This window comes from Palaemon carinicauda, chromosome 4, assembly GCF_036898095.1.
Source record: "Palaemon carinicauda isolate YSFRI2023 chromosome 4, ASM3689809v2, whole genome shotgun sequence".
NCBI lineage: Eukaryota > Metazoa > Arthropoda > Malacostraca > Decapoda > Palaemonidae > Palaemon > Palaemon carinicauda.
This window is the reverse complement of record NC_090728.1, coordinates 173,405,774-173,424,156: the sequence shown is the minus strand read 5'-3', so window position 1 is coordinate 173,424,156 and position 18,383 is coordinate 173,405,774. Positions and strand designations below refer to the sequence as shown.

At 40.9% G+C, this 18,383-nt stretch overlaps 1 protein-coding gene across 1 annotated transcript in view; it reads right to left on the bottom strand.

The window, feature by feature from the left end:
• LOC137640199 (threonylcarbamoyladenosine tRNA methylthiotransferase) overlaps positions 1–18,383 on the bottom strand; it is a 103,969-nt gene that overhangs the window by 64,022 nt on the left and 21,564 nt on the right. Inside the window, exons 4-5 of the mRNA XM_068372733.1 lie at positions 2,463–2,600; positions 2,177–2,269 (exon numbers count right to left, since the gene is read on the bottom strand). Of these exons, the coding sequence (XP_068228834.1) occupies positions 2,177–2,269; positions 2,463–2,600 (231 nt within the window). The remainder of the gene's footprint in view (positions 1–2,176; positions 2,270–2,462; positions 2,601–18,383) is intronic.

Sequence of the window (18,383 nt, the reverse complement as noted above, 5' to 3'; positions counted from 1 at the left end):
GCAAAAATTCATTAACCGTTAACCAGTATTTATATAAAAGCTATCTAGCTAATATAATAAGGATTCCAGTAATGCGACAGCCGTTAATCTAAGAGAATACTTCACCAAATATCCATGAATAAACTCGAAGACCATAAGCGTATCCCAGAACGTCTAGCCGGAAGCACGACAGAGGAATAATTGAGGAGGTGTCAACAACAAATGATTGAGTACCTGGCCACAGGTGGCGCTGGTAAGTACACCCCCTTCTAGTATTGTGATAGCTGGCGTATCCCTCCATAGAATTCTGTCGGGCAACGGAGTTGACAGCTACATGATTATCGGGTAAGTTTAATATTGAAAAAAGTGCTACCGTATGTCTGTACCTGTTGCAGCCAAAGACAAAACTGGCTAATCTATGACAGGCGGGTAAACGGGGCTTCTCTCCTCACACAGCCTGTCATTAACCAATTATCTTGTAAATAATTCAATGATTGTTCCAGTTCCGATGAAAAAAATATCCTCTAATCTACAGAATGATAGTTTTGTATAAACCTAGAAACTAATTTGAAGTTATACTCAAGAAACAAATATTGCTCTTATTTTCTTTATGCAGGAATACACCTCTTGGAATGGAGGATCAGCATGATTCTTAAAGTCTATCATCAAACTTTTACTTTTCAGAGCTGCATTCAATGAGTTTCCCAATTCTTTCCAGTCTTGCACACCTTTTCAATTAACATCCATCTGGTTAAGGAGCGCGACTCACAACCTTGGAATTTTGCAAATTAAGATTATTGCATTTTTGGCTAAGAGAATGCTTATATTTCATGTTTTAATAGTTTTTTAATAAAAACAATTTGTTTTTGCTGAAAATGCTTTTTATATATATCTACAGTACTAAAGTGGATCCAGTCCCGTACTGTACACATCCCTATTCTGACCAAGGTATTTATTTGGATAATTCTTCCAGAATTTTAGGGAGATATTTATTTTAGCATTTCATATATAGTAACCACCATTTTTTTATGATTTTGCAAGAATAGATAATAAGTTTTCTGATATTCTCTATGGTATTGTAAATAAACATTTGCTGCATATAGATAATAAGTTTTTGTATATTCTTCATGGTATTGTAAATACAATAAATGTTTCCTGCACATCTCTTTTTAAGTTATGTTTTCACATTTCTTTGTCTGCTTGTTTAGATATCAAACATTTCTTATGATTATGCTGAAAGATGCATAAAATGTCTGAGACATAAACTAAATATGCCTAAAGCACCACATTTCCCCAGAAAAATAAGGAGGCAAAAATATATGTCCGAGGCTTATGTGTATTTATTTGGAACATGAGAGAATACATTTCTGGATTTAAGGGAGGGGCCTCACCACTGCTTTGTAAATAACTCTGAAACATTAAGATAATGTCCTTATGACCCTTAAAATCCTCTTTTAAATTATTCTTAAATGAAAAAAAAATTGGTCAAGAAACAAAAAAGTTGCAGGGGTTTGAAGGCCCCCAAAATATAATTGTTTTAACAGGGTTGAGTAGCATTCCTTAAGGTTTTCAGTAATGCCCATTCTTTTATTTGACCTTCATTTTACTACTTTTCTTCTACTAAGTGTTCCTCTCTTTCTTCTGTCAAATATTCACACCTTCCCAATCTTTGAACTACAAGTCTATTTGCATAACTATAGACATTGCACCTCTAAAAATTACTTCTATCAAAAAATTATCTCCCCAAGACTCTAGATATAAAATTTAGAAGTTTGTAGCTTCCCTTCAAGACTTCTTTGAATTTCTTTGTGTCATTGTTCATACTTCCATTGCATTGATAAGTAAAATTTTATACATAAAACAGCTTCCTAATACAGAAAGATTTCAAGACTGATAACTTGAAAAAGAATATTCCAAGGAAAATAGAAAAACAGAACAAAGGGAAGAGAAGGAAAGCCAAATAAACACAAACAAATATAGTACATAAAGGTACAGATACGTAAAATAAGAGGTTTGCCCTTTGTTAAAATAAATCAGTTCTGAAATAATTCTAAACTTCTCTTACTTCTGGAATCTAAACTAAAGATATCACATTTCCCTGTAAAAACAACTAGTAAATAGCAGCATTAACCATATATTAAATATTTTAAAAAGATATACTTGACCATTACAGAGGCCTTTAATCAATTTCACTAACCTCTCAAGGTTTCTTCTACCACTTCAACAACACGATCTATTTGTTGCACTCCAACGACACTCAAGCCCTGAAGAAATTCTGAACGAGGTGCACCTGTCAAATAAAGTGTTGAATTACTAGATATTCACTCATCAAGTTATATTTTGATTATCAAAGAAAACTTCTGCCTATAGGATAATGCATTGTCATAGATAATATTAAATCACCATCAGTTTTCTGTATTTTACTGTCTACAAACTAATAATTAAAATTAAATTAAGAAAAGCACAGTTTGTTAAAATCTTACCTTGGGGTACACATCCTGCTACAACCACTTTTTTACCCGAATCTCTTCCAGCTTTAATCTCATTTCTAAAATGGTCTTCTGCTGGATTTTTTACAGTGCAGCTATTGAGAAGCCAAAGATCAGCTTCTGTTTTTTCCTCTGAAAAATGCAAAATCTTACGTAAATTACAGCGTGACTGGAAAGCTCTATGATAAAGTTAGTCTAAAAAGAATAGCTCATTTAATTTTTGTAGTTATATATCCATAACATGAGCAGGAGCCTACTAACTACATCATCACTAGCAATTCTTAGTTTTGGTGAGCTGAGGTTACAAGTCAGAACTAGCCAGTAAGATTAAGAGGAAAAAGTCATTATGCAAAAAAAGCATGTTCTAATCAGACAATAATTATTCCATGTTATGTCTGTGATCATACAATGGAGAGTTATTATTATCATTATTATTACTATTATTATTATCATCACTATTATTACGAGCTAAGTTACAACCCTAGTTGGAAAAGCAGGATGCTATCAGCCTAAGGGCTACAACAGGGAAAAATAGCCCAGTGAGGAAAGGAAATAAGGAAATAAATCAACTCCATGTGAAGTAATAATTTATATAAAGCATTTTAATATCAATGACAACATTAAAATAGATCTGTCATACAAAAACTATGAAGGGAAAGTTATGTCAGCCTGTTCAATAGAAAAAAAAAAAAATTTGCTGCAAGTTTTAACTTGAAAAGTTCCTCTGATTCAACTGCCCAATTAGGAAGATCATTATTCAATCTGGTCACAGCTGGCATAAAACTTCTAGATTGCTGTGTAGTATTGAACCTTATGATGGAGAAGGTATGACTGATAGAATTAACTGCATAAATAGTACTACATAAAGAATGGTACAGGATGGGAAGATCTGAACGCAAAAGATTGTCAGAATTATTGAAAATCTTATGCAATAGGCATAAAGAACTAACTGAATGATGATACAAGAGATTAATACAGAAGGTCCTCAACTTACAAACCTAACAGGTTCCAAGAAGCTGTTTTTAAGTGGAACTGTTTATAAGTCTAATTCTGATAAATTTTGTCCTAGGGTAGGCCTAACCTAACTCCCATGTCTACTATTTCCAGCTGCAAAAGGAAACAAATAGTCCCATTTCATTATCCTATTACAGTATACAAACTTTTGATAAAATATCATAGATTTATCATTTCAGCTCGATTTTTATTTGTATCTTTAAATCTTTGTAAGTTGAGGATCTTTTGCCATCTACTGTAGATCAGGAATAGGAAATTTAAGACCACAAGTTCTTGTCCAACAAATTAAGATTCGATTCAACAACTGAAGACCACTCAGAAAACAGTACTCAAATTAAGCAGAATCAAAGCATTAAAATATTTCTTCAGAATAGATTGATCAACCAAAATCTTAAGATAATCTCAACAAAACAATTTTTGTGCAGTTGAAGAAGAAACAGACTTAATGTGTTTCTCATAAGACAATTTGTAATCAAGAATCACACCTAAAATTTAAAGGAGTTTTATAGAGTTAAAGAAACATTATCAATGCAGATATCTGAATGTTGAGGAGTCAGTCTTCACTCTGCTTGCAACCATACTTTGAGTTTTGTTAGGGTTCAACTTCATGCCCCAATAATTTGCATCATGCACTAATCTTAGATAGATCTCTATTAAGGGATTCAGCAACCACATCTACATTCAGAAGATAAAACTGAAACAAAGACAGTAGCATCATCAGCATATGCAACAAGCTTGTTTTCTAGGCCAAACCACATGTCATGTGTACAAAGATACACCTACTTCCATCTGTTTGAGTTTGAAAACACAGGCCTCAAGGTTAACACGGTCAAAGGCAGCACTAAAATCATAGCAAACAATACAAGCTTCCAGACCACAATCAAGGCATATCTGTACAGCATTGGATATTGTAAGAAAGGCATCAAATGCTCAAAGGACTTTGCAAAAGTCAAATTACAAACTAGGGAACAGATGATTACCTTCAGCATACCTTTCTAGACATTCAAAAACTTTAAATAATATGAGTTATGGAAATTGGGTGGTAATCAGGTGGGCTAGAGCTACACAAACACATTTACCTAAAGGAGTAACATTACCATTTCACCAACGAGTGCTAAAAAAAACCTCTTTTTACTAACTTTTGGAAAATGACAGGTAACTTAGGAGCAAAGAAATCAGCAGTCTTTATAAATACACAAAGGAAAAATACCATTTGGGTCTACACCAACATAAGCATCAAGATCTATCAAAAGTGTTTTAATTTAACAGGACCAAAACGCTAAACTAGTTAGTTTAGCCTAAAGAAAACAGGAATGAGGAAGATCAAGTTTCTCATTACACTGCTTACTGTCAAACACATCAGTCAAAATAGTTGCCTTTTCCTTGGACAATGAGAGACAGAGCCTTCTGGTTAAACTAAGGACTGACATTATTCTTTCCTATAACTGTTACCCTCAGCCACTTCTACCCATATATTCTTTGTTTTAATTGACCATAAAAAATCAAATTCCAAAACCCAGATAAGGTGATGAGAAGAATTTTCTACTTTATATTTCAAAAAGTTGGGAATACTTTCTATCAAACGCATTACATTCCATTATACTGCCTGTTCTTAAGGATTGTATACATACTAACCGCAATACAGGATGACCTTACTCTCCTCTTGGCCTTCCTAAAGCAGCTTAAAAGTTGACCTTCCTCTCTTACAGTATTTGCGTAGCTTTAATCTAGAATCTTTCTATAAACAGCTATGACACTTAGAGGAAACAATTCATTGTAAGATTTGAGGATATATCTCTAGGTACTGTAGTTACATCGAAGGGTCTATTTCTCTATTAATGCATTTTTTTTTTCAATAAAGATATAATGTAAATGATATCACATATTTTCAAAGCAATTTGTATTTTTCCTAACTATTAAAAACTGCGTTCTTTCTTAGGAGTATGAATTCAGCAAAGTTGGAACAGATACTAAAACTTATTGAGGTAGTTATAATTACCAACAGATGATGCATGGGAAGCCCCTCCCACCTGTCAGTCACCAAGACTAGCACTTTTGACCTCTAGGCCTTGGACTTACGGGTGGTAGTGGCAGGAAGTGTTACTTAAAGAGCTCAGGTTTGTATAGGTACAGTATACAGAAAAGTAATACCCCTCTTTACATTATGTCAGTTCCAACTTTATGTCAGTCATTCCTAAATACTAAATACAAAAATAAAAACATTAGTGATCTAATGTATATAACATAAACAGAAAATATAACAACTACCCCTCACGTATGAAGGAAAACATACCCCAAGTCTAACAACTTTGTTTTGAGTGCCTGTTGAACAATCATTTTGGTAATGGTTGTCAATAGTACAATGTGCCTTATATCAATTTTATGACTATTAACCCTGGATAGGTACGATGGGTCGTTTGCGACCCCGAGCGTCAAAAAAAAACAGGTTTTTCTCACGTGACTCACCCCCGTGACTGAATTTGTGGGTGATCGACCTGCAGGAGGTGTCTCCCCTACACGCTCTAGTAGTGTCCAGATGTGCATTGCTGTAGCTGTACTCCTTCCCCGATTTCTGAGACGCGTCGGGGTCGAGCGCGACCGAGTTTACCCTTCTAAGGTAGTTTGCATAATTATCAAAGTTATTACGTATTATGAAATTGTCGTAGAATGGTGCAACTTGTATAGGTTATCAGTTGTGGAAAGTCTTGGTGGATTGTTTGGCTACCATGTGCATGATTTTTTTTTTAGTTAAAATGTCGTTCATCACCACGAGGACCATTTTACCGCGAGTGCCCCTTTTTCATTTTTTTTCATTTTTTTGCCAAGTCATTTTTCCGTAAGATATTGCCAAATAGGGTCGTAAAACTTTTGCTTGTTTAGTGTTGGAAAGTGTGTCTAGATGATCTGGCTACCCATGCATGACTTTGTTTTTGTCAGATACGACGTAGTTATTGGTATACAACTGGGTATTTAACTGCGGTTACCAATTTCTGTTTTTTTTCAATATTTGTAAAAATTACTACGTAGTAAGGAATTGCCGTATATTATTCATTTTTTTTTCATGTTTATGTGTTAGAAAGTGTGCCTTGATGGTTGGGCTAACACGTGCATGTCTTTTTTTTTATCTGAGATGCCGTATATTAGAATGTCGGGCATTTTACCGCGTGTGTCCCTTTTTCATTTTTTTTCATTTTTTTGCCAAGTCATTTTTCCGTAAGATATTGCGAAATAGTATCGTAAAACTTTTGCTTTTTTAGTGTTGGAAAGTGTGTCTAGATGATCTGGCTACCCATGCGTGATTTTGTTTTTGTCAGATACGACGTAGTTATTGGTATATTGGGTATTTAACTGCGGTTGCCAATTTCTGTTTTTTTTCAATATTTGTAAAAATTTACTACGTAGTAAGGAATTGCCGTATATTATTGATTTTTTTTTTTCATGTTTGTGTTAGAAAGTGTGCCTTGATGGTTGGGCTAACACGTGCATGTCTTTTTTTTTTATCTGAGATGCCGTATATTAGAATGTTGGGCATTTTTCCGCGAGTGCCCCTTTTTATTTGTTTTGCATTTTTTTGCTTAGTCATGTTACCGTAAGGAATTGGCAAGTAGTGTCGCAAAACTTATATTTTTATAGTGTTGGAAAGTGTTTCTAGATGATCTGGCTACCCATGCCTATTTTTCTTTTAGCCAGATATGGCGTATATATAAGTATGTGTTCGATTTTCCTGTGATTGCCATTTTTTCGTTTTTTCCCATTTCTTTCAAAATTACTACGTACTAAGGAACTATCACAGAGTAATATTTCATTTATATGTTTATTTGTCGGAAAATGTGCCTTGATGGTTTGCCTAGCACGTGGCTGAAATTTTTTTTTTCTGAAATGCCGTATATTAGAATGGCCATTTTTCCACGATTGCCCCTTTTTATTTGTTTTGCATTTTTTTGCTTAGTCATGTTACCGTAAGGAATTGGCAAGTAGTGTCGCAAAACTTATAATTTTATAGTGTTGGAAAGTGTTTCTAGATGATCTGGCTACCCATGCCTATCTTTTATTTAGCCAGATATGGCGTATATATAGGTATGTGTTCGATTTTCCTGTGATTGCCATTTTTTCTTCGTTTTTTCCCATTTCTTTCAAAATTACTACGTACTAAGGAACTATCACAGAGTAATTATTCATTTGGATGATTATTTGTCGGAAAATGTGCCTTGATGGTTTGCCTAGCACGTGGCTGAATTTTTTTTTTCTGAAATGCCGTATATTAGAATGTTAGCCATTTTTCCGCGAGTGCCCCTTTTTATTTGTTTTGCATTTTTTTGCTTAGTCATGTTACCGTAAGGAATTGGCAAGTAGTGTCGCAAAACTTATACTTTTATAGTGTTGGAAAGTGTTTCTAGATGATCTGGCTACCCATGCCTATCTTTTTTTTAGCCAGATATGGCGTATATATAGGTATGTGTTCGATTTTCCGGTGATTGCCATTTTTTCGTTTTTTTTTTACTTTTTTTTTGATTGAATATCATCAAATTTTTTTAGCTAAAATATTATATTGTTTTACATTTTTTTTTTTCGATTTTATTTCCCTTCAAAAAATTTTTTTTGGGTCAGAATTTTAATTTTATAGTCGTAAAATAATCGACAATTATCCAGCAACCCACCATACAATTTTTATGCATATCCAATAATAATTAGATTAGTAAATAACACCTTGAAATTGACATACCCTTCCTACATTTCAAGTGGCAGATTAGGGAGTCTGAGTCAGTGTGGTTGGCGGCCATTTTGTGGACATATCCGAAGCGTAAGCTGCCCTATATATATATATATATTCTTGTTCCCTATAGAATTTGTGATATTTTGGTATATTTTTACCTGCATAAATATCATATTATATATTAAATATATGTATTTTTTTACGAAATTTCTAAGTACTCAAAAAATTACCTTTAGATATGGCCCCTGATATAAATGTAATTTACAAAATAATGAAGATTTTTTTACATATTTCTATTTTAGGATAACATATGTTTATTCCCTAAAAAAATTAGCCACTTCCTATTTCATTTGGGTACCCAAAAAAATTCATGAAATTTGGACAAATTTTTTTGGCCAAAAAAAGTTACCCTTTTTTTCTAATTTCAGTTCTTCACCTCCATGGGTCTGACTTCATCCAAAATACATCAAGATGTGTCCTAAACATTCAAGAATCAATTCCTAAAAGGATTTGTGTATATATGTATAAACTTTTTTTTTATGAATTTTTATGTCAGGTCTTTTTTTTTTCTACTTAATTTTTTAAAATATTTATAATAAATAGTTTTTCTGCAGATGAGTAGTATTTATCTTTACAGTTGTTTTAAGCATTCATTGAAGTTTTTTTTGGCAAAAGAAAAAAGGAGGTTACTGCAAAAACTGATTTTTCAAGAATTTTTTTTGGCGTCGGGGTCGTTCGCGTCCGAGTATACCCTTAAAGGGGTGTCCGAGGAGAGTACCTATCCAGGGTTAAAGAAAAAATAAAAAGGGTATGCTAGAATATATTTAAAATGAAACCAAGGATTACAATGAAAAAAAATAGATATACAGCGCTAAGTTGCGAACAGCTTTTTTATTGTTTCAACAGCAAGAAGGCCCACCACCGCCTATGTGCCTTAGCTGTTTACAAGGTTTTTACAGTGTTGTACATACACATTAAAGTTATCCTTTTGTATCTCAGCAAAAATGAAAAAAATCAAGTGAATCTAAAAGGAATGTCAGTAAAATCCAAGATAAACTAGACATGATAAAAAGATATGAAAATGATGAAATGATGCATGTACCGTAGGTCTGGCTCAGTTAACAGAGTCCAACATTACTCAATACAGACCGCATTGTCCAATACATGACTGAAAAGGCTCTGTCATCGAAAACTTCAACTCTGAGTGTCAAGTGTCATAATCTACGATGAAATGGAATGCTTGTTATTCCCTTAGATAGAAAGACAGACGCATAAGTGAATTCCTACGAGACAAAAGCTTTTTCACGTGAAGGCCGTCTTTGTTTGAAGACTTGCATAAAAATAATATCCTGATGAAAAGGACCCTATTTGCAGTGAGTCATGGATTGTATAATTGGTTCAAAAAGTCCTGTAGCTTGCACAGTATTCAAAATGTTATTTTCCTTAGTAAAATAAATTTTTGAATATACTTACCCGGTGATCATGTAGCTGCAACTCTGTTGCCCGACAGAAAAAACCTACGGTCGGGATACGCCAGCGATCGCTATACAGGTGGGGGTGTACAACAACAGCGCCATCTGTCGAGTAGGTACTCAGGTACTTCTTGTCAACAAGAACCAATTTTCTCCTCGGTCCACTGGGTCTCTATGGGGAGGAAGGGAGGGTCCTTAAATTCATGATCACCGGGTAAGTATATTCAAAAATTTATTTTACTAAGGAAAATAACATTTTTCAATATTAATCTTACCCGGTGATCATGTAGCTGATTCACACCCAGGGGGGTGGGTGGAGACCAGCATACATGTTAACATTAGAAGCTAAGTATCCCGTATTTCAGTTTAGCAGTTATTCAAAATAACAAACATAAAATTAATAAGTACCTGGTAAGGAAGTTGACTTGAACCATTACTCTGCCTTTTTAAGTACGTCTTCCTTACTGAGCCTCGCGATCCTCTTAGGATGCTGAGCGACTCCTAGGTGCTGAAGTATGAAGGGCTGCAACCCATACTAAAGGACCTCATCACAACCTCTAATCTAGGCGCTTCTCAAGAAAGAATTTGACCACCCGCCAAATCAACCAGGATGCGAAAGGCTTCTTAGCCTTCCGTACAACCCAAAAACAACAATAAAAAGCATTTCAAGAGAAAGATTAAAAAAGGTTATGGGATTATGGGAATGTAGTGGTTGAGCCCTCACCTACTACTGCACTCGCTGCTACGAATGGTCCCAGGGTGTAGCAGTTCTCGTAAAGAGACTGGACATCTTTAAGGTAAAATGATGCGAACACTGACTTGCTTCTCCAATAGGTTGCATCCATTACACTCTGCAGAGAACGGTTCTGTTTGAAGGCCACTGAAGTAGCGACAGCTCTAACTTCATGTGTCCTTACCTTCAGCAAAGCATGGTCTTCCTCATTCAGATGAGAATGGGCTTCTCTAATCAAAAGTCTGATGTAATAAGAAACTGCGTTCTTCGACATCGGTAACGAAGGTTTCTTAATAGAACACCATAAAGCTTCTGATTGTCCTCGTAATGGCTTTGTACGTCTTAAATAGTACTTAAGAGCTCTTACTGGGCATAGTACTCTCTCTTGTTCGTTTCCAACCAAACTGGACAGGCTTGGAATCTCGAACGATTTGGGCCAAGGACGAGAAGGGAGCTCGTTTTTAGCTAAAAAACCAAGCTGTAAGGAACATGTAGCCGTTTCAGATGTAAAACCTATGTTCCTGCTGAAGGCGTGTATCTCACTGACTCTTTTAGCTGTTGCTAAGCAAACCAGGAAAAGAGTCTTCAAAGTGAGATCTTTAAAAGAGGCTGATTGAAGCGGTTCGAACCTTGCTGACATCAGGAACCTTAAAACCACGTCTAAGTTCCAACCTGGTGTGGTTAACCGACGCTCCTTTGAGGTCTCAAAAGACTTAAGGAGGTCCTGTAGATCTTTGTTGGTGGAAAGATCTAAGCCTCTGTGGCGGAAGACTGCTGCCAACATGCTTCTGTAACCTTTGATCGTAGGAGCTGATAGGGATCTTACATTCCTTAGGTGTAAAAGGAAGTCAGCTATCTGCGTTACAGAGGTACTGGTTGAGGAAACTGAATTCGCCTTGCACCAGCTTCGGAAGACTTCCCATTTTGACTGGTAGACCTTGAGAGTGGATGTCCTCCTTGCTCTGGCAATCGCTCTGGCTGCCTCCTTCGAAAAGCCTCTAGCTCTTGAGAGTCTTTCGATAGTCTGAAGGCAGTCAGACGAAGAGCGTGGAGGCTTGGGTGTACCTTCTTTACGTGCGGCTGACGCAGAAGGTCCACTCTTAGAGGAAGAGTCCTGGGAACGTCTACTAGCCATTGCAGTACCTCGGTGAACCATTCTCTCGCGGGCCAGAGGGGAGCAACCAACGTCAACCGTGTCCCTTCGTGAGAGGCGAACTTCTGCAGTACCTTGTTGACAATCTTGAACGGGGGGAACGCATACAGGTCTAGATGGGACCAATCCAGAAGAAAGGCATCTACGTGAACTGCTGCTGGGTCCGGAATCGGTGAGCAATAATTTGGGAGCCTCTTGGTCATCGAGGTAGCGAACAGATCTATGGTGGGCTGACCCCACAGGGCCCATAGTCTGCTGCAAACATTCTTGTGAAGGGTCCACTCCGTAGGGATGACCTGACCCTTCCGGCTGAGGCGGTCTGCCATGACATTCATGTCGCCTTGAATGAACCTCGTTACAAGCGATATCTTTCGATCTCTTGACCAGGTGAGGAGGTCCCTTGCGATCTCGAACAACTTCCTCGAATGAGTCCCTCCTTGCTTGGAGATGTACGCCAAGGCTGTAGTGTTGTCGGAGTTCACCTCCACCTCCTTGCCTAGAAGGAGGGACTTGAAGCTTCTCAAGGCCAGATGAACTGCCAGTAGCTCCTTGCAGTTGATGTGTAGTGCTCTTTGATCCGGATTCCACGTGCCCGAGCATTCCCGACCGTCCAGTGTCGCACCCCAGCCCGTGTCCGATGCGTCCGAGAAGAGAAGGTGGTCGGGGGTCTGAACAGCTAGTGGTAGACCTTCCTTGAGAAGAATGCTGTTCTTCCACCAAGTCAGTGCAGACTTCATCTCCTCGGATATAGGAACTGAGACCGCTTCTAGCGTCATGTCCTTTCTCCAGTGAGCAGCTAGGTGATACTGAAGGGGTCGGAGGTGGAGTCTCCCTAACGCGATGAACTGGTCCAGCGATGAAAGCGTCCCTATTAGACTCATCCACTGTCTGACTGAACATCGGTTCCTTTTCAGCATGCTCTGGATGCATTCTTGGGCTTGACTGATTCTGGGGGCCGACGGAAAAGCCCGAAAAGCTCGACTCTGAATCTCCATACCTAGATAGACTATAGTTTGGGATGGGACGAGTTGGGACTTTTCTATATTGACCAGGAGACCCAATTCCTTGGTCAGATCCATAGTCCATTTGAGATTCTCCAGACAGCGACGACTTGACGGAGCTCTTAAAAGCCAGTCGTCCAAATAGAGGGAGGCTCTGATGTCTGCCAAATGCAGGAATTTGGCAATATTCCTCATCAGTTTGGTAAACACTAGAGGTGCCGTGCTTAGGCCAAAGCACAGGGCTTGGAACTGGTAAACGACCTTCCCAAATACGAACCTTAGGAAAGGTTGGGAGTCTGGATGGACGGGGACGTGAAAGTACGCGTCCTTTAGGTCCAACGAGACCATCCAGTCTTCCTTCCTGACCGATGCTAGCACCGACTTCGTCGTCTCCATGGTGAACGTCTGCTTGGTGACAAAGACATTTAGAGCACTGACGTCCAGCACCGGTCTCCACCCTCCTGTCTTCTTCGCTACTAAGAAGAGACGGTTGTAGAAGCCCGGAGATTGATGGTCCCGGACTATGACTACCGCTCCCTTTTGTAGCAAGAGAGACACCTCTTGCTGTAAAGCTAGCCTCTTGTCCTCCTCTCTGTACCTGGGAGAGAGGTCGATGGGAGTAGTTGCTAGAGGGGGCTTGCGCAAGAATGGAATCCTGTACCCCTCTCTGAGCAACTTCACAGACTGTGCGTCTGCACCCCTGTTCTCCCAGGCCTGCCAGTAGTTCTTGAGCCTGGCTCCCACTGCTGTCTGGAGAGGTTGGCAGTCAGACTCTGCCTTTTGAGGACTTGGAACCCTTCTTCTTTTTGCCACGTTGACTATCGGCACGGGTACCTCCTCTGCTGGAGGTTCTGCCACGAAAGGGCGGAATGAACCTGGACGCTGGTGTGTCCATCCTAGGTCTAGGCACGGAAGGTAAAGCTGTGACTTTACGTGCGGATGACGCCACCAGGTCATGGGTATCCTTCTGGATCAACGAGGCGGCAATCCCCTTGATCAGCTCTTCAGGAAAGAGACACTTGGAAAGCGGAGCAAACATCAACTCTGACTTCTGACATGGTGTGATCCCCGCCGACAAGAAGGAGCAAAGGTGATCTCGCTTCTTAAGAACTCCAGACACGAACGAAGCCGCAAGCTCGCCAGACCCATCCCGAATGGCTTTGTCTATGCATGACATGATGAGCATGGCAGAGTCCTTATCCGAAGGGGAGGTCTTTCTGCTTAACGCTCCCAAACACCAGTCCAGGAAGTTGAAGATCTCAAACGCACGAAAAACTCCCTTCAAAAGATGGTCCATGTCCGAAAAGGTCCAGCAAATCTTGGAGCGTCTCATAGCCAGTCTGCGGGGAGAGTCTACCAGACTTGAGAAGTCGCCCTGGGCAGAGGCAGGAACTCCCAAGCCGAGATCTTCTCCCGTGGCATACCAGACGCTAGATTTGGAAGCAAGCTTGGTCGGTGGAAAGATGAAGGATGTCTTCCCAAGTTGCTTCTTGGACTGCAACCACTCTCCCAGTACCCTTAAAGCTCTCTTGGATGAGCGCGCGAGTACGAGCTTCGTAAAGGCAGGAGCTGCTGACTGCATGCCTAAAGCGAACTCAGAGGGAGGTGAGCGCGGGGTTGCAGACACAAACTGGTCCGGATACAACTCCTTAAACAGGGCAAGGACTTTCCTAAAGTCTAAGGAGGGAGGCGTAGTCTTGGGTTCCTCTATGTCGGAGTGTTGATCGTCCAAATGCGCAGCTTCGTCGTCATCAGAGACTCCTTCATCCGAATGCTGAGGAGGAAGCGGCAAAGGAGGAGAAGAAAGCTGAACGGCTGAATCCGGCAGCACGGGTGCATGCGTAGCTGCACTGGATCCAACATCATGCCGCTGCTGGTCAGTCTGAGAGCTGGCAACAACAAAAGCGGAGTGATGGTGCGTGGTGGGGACTGCCGTGGGTTGCGGAGACTGCCGCATTGCGTCAAAACACGGCAGCTTGACAGCACCTTCCCACTGCTGATGCGGTAGCTCACGCATGTCAACGGAGGGTGCCGCACGTCGGCTAACGTCAACATGCGTCTGGCAGGGTCGACTGCGCATCGGTGGTGGAGCTCTCACAGCCGGAGTGTGGGAGCAGGCAGCCGCAGTGTCTGCTGAGCGCACAACCGTGGCAGGTTGTAGGTTAACAGGGGCAGTGTCAACCTTCTCAGCACGATACTCCTGCATGAAGGAAGCTAGCTGAGTCTGCATAGACTGCAGCATAGACCACTTAGGGTCTACAGCGGTTGGTGCGGCAACAGACGGAGTGATTGCCTGCTGCGGAACCACTCTACCTCTCTTGGGAGGTGTGCAGTCTTCGGAAGACTGCGGCGAGTCCGAACTGACCCAGTGGCTACACCTGGGCCGTTGGACTCGCTCGGAAGGGACCTTGCGCTTGAGAGGTCGTGAGACCTTGTCCAGCGTTTCTGACGAGAAACTTCTTACACAGACGAGGAATGAATGGGCTCACTCGTCTGTTTGTGGATGGGACGATCTCTGCAAGATACGTCCGCAACCACTGAGGGTACATCTGTACGCTGATCAAGGCCTGTCGAACCCTTTGGTCCTTCGACATTGCTTCTCCCCTGGGCTTGGGAGCTTGCAAGAGGTCCCGGACTGGGAGGACGACTGGCACGAACAGATGCACCCTCATGCGTAACACTGACACTGACACTTTTCACCGCACTTGCACTCACTACACTTCCCACTGCACTTTTCTCCTTCAACTCTTTGACATCGGCCAAGAGTTGATTGCGGTCATTAGCTAATGACTCCACTCTGTCACCAAGAGCCTGAATGGCACGCATCATGTCCGCCATCGAGGGTTGCTGAGAGCTAGTAGAAGGGTCGGGAGTCACCACTACAGGGGAAGGAATAGGTTGAGGGGCATGGGGAGAGGAAAAATCAAAAGAGCGAGACGAACTCCTCCTGATCCTATCCTTCTCTAGCCTACGTGCATTCTTAAGGAATTCATTAAAATCGAATTCCGAAAGCCCAGCGCATTCCTCACATCGATCTTCCAATTGACAGGATTTACCCCTACAATTGGAACAAACGGTGTGAGGATCTATAGAGGCCTTCGGAAGACGCCTAGAACAGTCCCTAGCGCTACACTGCCTGTACTTGGGGACTTGAGCATGGTCAGACATCTTGAATTAGTCAAAGGGGGGGGATCCAAAATCTATCCAAGTCGTCAACAAATAATCCAAATCTAATCAAAAAAACTTGATAAGGTAATGATAATAACTCCTGTACAGCGAAAGCTAATATCTAGAGAGAATACATCACCAAATAGCGTGAAAATCAACTCCAGAAACAACAGCGTATCAAGTAGGTCTTGCCGGTGGCACGACAGAGAGAAAATTGGTTCTTGTTGACAAGAAGTACCTGAGTACCTACTCGACAGATGGCGCTGTTGTTGTACACCCCCACCTGTATAGCGATCGCTGGCGTATCCCGACCGTAGGTTTTTTCTGTCGGGCAACAGAGTTGCAGCTACATGATCACCGGGTAAGATTAATATTGAAAATTCAAGAAGCAGCTGCTGATGAATTTCCCAAATCCCAGAAATATAATTGATGAAAAAAATATCTGCCATAACTCATCTTCAATGTCACTGAGACAGGATTACTTATGAAGAGAATGCTACCTCATTCACTTATTTCTAAGGAAGAGAAAACTAGGCCAGGGTACAAGGTAGCAAAAGATAAACTAACATTGCTCCCTTTCAGAAAGCAATGGGGACGTGGATAGTATAAAAATCTTATGACTTATACTAGGCTACACAAGGGAAGTGATAATTACCTGCAGAGGTTGAAGCCAGTTTGCAGAGGGACCCATGGTGCTGTACGCCAAATGAGGGGAAGATGAAGAAAGGAAAGCCAGACATTCTTCTCATTCATCCCAGTCTTAACCAGGGTAACCAATACCCTCAACCAACTGCTACTTGTCCATCAAGGAGCCTGAGGTATCTTAAACCACTTGTTGAGCAGCCACCACAGGACCGATAGTGAATGTATCGAGTCTCCTGTGGGTCACGTCTTTTAAATAATGGGCTGTGAAGGTGGTCCATCTCTTCCACACGCCCTCTTGAAGAATTTGCAACACTGAGAAGTTGCGTTTGAATGCCAGGGAAGTGCTGATTCCCATGACATGATGGGCTCTAGGTCTACGAGATTGAGGAGGATCGGGAACCAAGGCTCTTTCAATTATTTGGAGAATCCAGGAGGAAACCATGTTTTTGGTGATCCTTCTCTTTACTCTCCCTAAACTAACAAGCAGAGGTGTTAGTCTGGGCTGTGTTGCTGCAGTGCATTTAAGACAGTATCTCAAACTCCTCACTGGGCATAGTAACAACTGATCTGGGTTATTGGTTACAGAACAAAGACTCGCAATCTGAAAGGGCCCGAATCTATGAATCTATGGTCCAGCACCCCCGGATTTTGAGTCTTAGCAGTACACTCAGGGACAATGCTGATTTCACTTCCCCCCATCCCCTTGAATGGGCGATGTCATACAAGAGGCCATGAAGTTCACTGACTCTCTTTGCTGAGGCTAAAGCGAGTAGGAGCGCTGTCTTCAAAGTGAGATTTCGGTCAGTTGCATGACATAATGGTTTGTAGAGAGGTCCTTTTAAGGATCTCAAGATGCGAACTACGTTCCAAAGAGAGGCCTAATCTCATAACTCCGTATGAGTAAAGAAAGCTCCAACGAACAGGAAATATCTACTCCTTTCAGCTTAATGGCTAGGCTTAAGGCTGAGTGATAGCTTTTCACCGCCGAGACCGAAAGGAGCTTTTCCTCCCGAAGGTATACAAGGAACTACACTATTACTGGAATAGTGGCATCGAGTGGAAAGATATTCCTTCCACGACACCAACCACAGAATACTCTCCATTTGGCCTGGTAGACCGAGGTTGAGGACCTACGCAAGTATCTGGACATTCGCTTCGCAACTTGCTGTGAAAAGCCCTTCTGAGAGAGGAGACGCTGGATAGTCTCCACGCGTGAAGTCGAAGCAACTGCACGGTCTTGTGTAAGATGTTCACATGTGGTTGTTTGAGTAGATCTGGTCGTGGAGGGAGGTCTCTAGGTAGATCTACTAGAAGTTGCTGAAGGTCCGGAAACCACTCTGCATGATGCCATGGTGGAGCTACAATGGTCATCATTAGATCTTTGGACGCTCTGATCTTGTTGAGCAGTCTTCTCATCAGACAAAACGGGGGAAAGGCTTACAAGTCGATGTTGTCTCACCATTGTTGAAATGCATCTTGCCATAGAGCCTGAGGGTCTGGGACTGGAGAACAGTACAGCGGAAGCTTGCTGTTCAGAGATGTTTTGCTAACAGGTCTGCAGTTGGGGAACCCCACAAAGGCAGGACTTTGTGGGCTATCTGACGATTCAAAGAACATTCGAAGCCTACTAATCGAGTCGCTCTGCTCAGATTGTCCGCAAGCATATTCCTCTTGCTTGGAAAAAATAGAGCTGATAGACACACCAAATGTTCTGACAATCTGAGGATCTTTACTGCAAGATGGCAGAGGCTGCGAAAAGGTAATGCTCTGTTTGTTTATTTACACCACTACTGTGGTATTGTTGCTCATCAACACCACAGTGATCTGCCAGCAACTGTTGGAACTGATGAAGAGCTAAGTAAGCTGCTCTCATCTCTAGAAGATTTATGCGCTGGTACCTTTTTCATTCTGACCAAAGGCCAGAGATTGTATGATGCAGCAGGTGAGCCCACCACCCTTCTTTTGATACATCTGTGAAGAGCATCAAATCTGGAAAGGGAACAAGATTCTGGCCC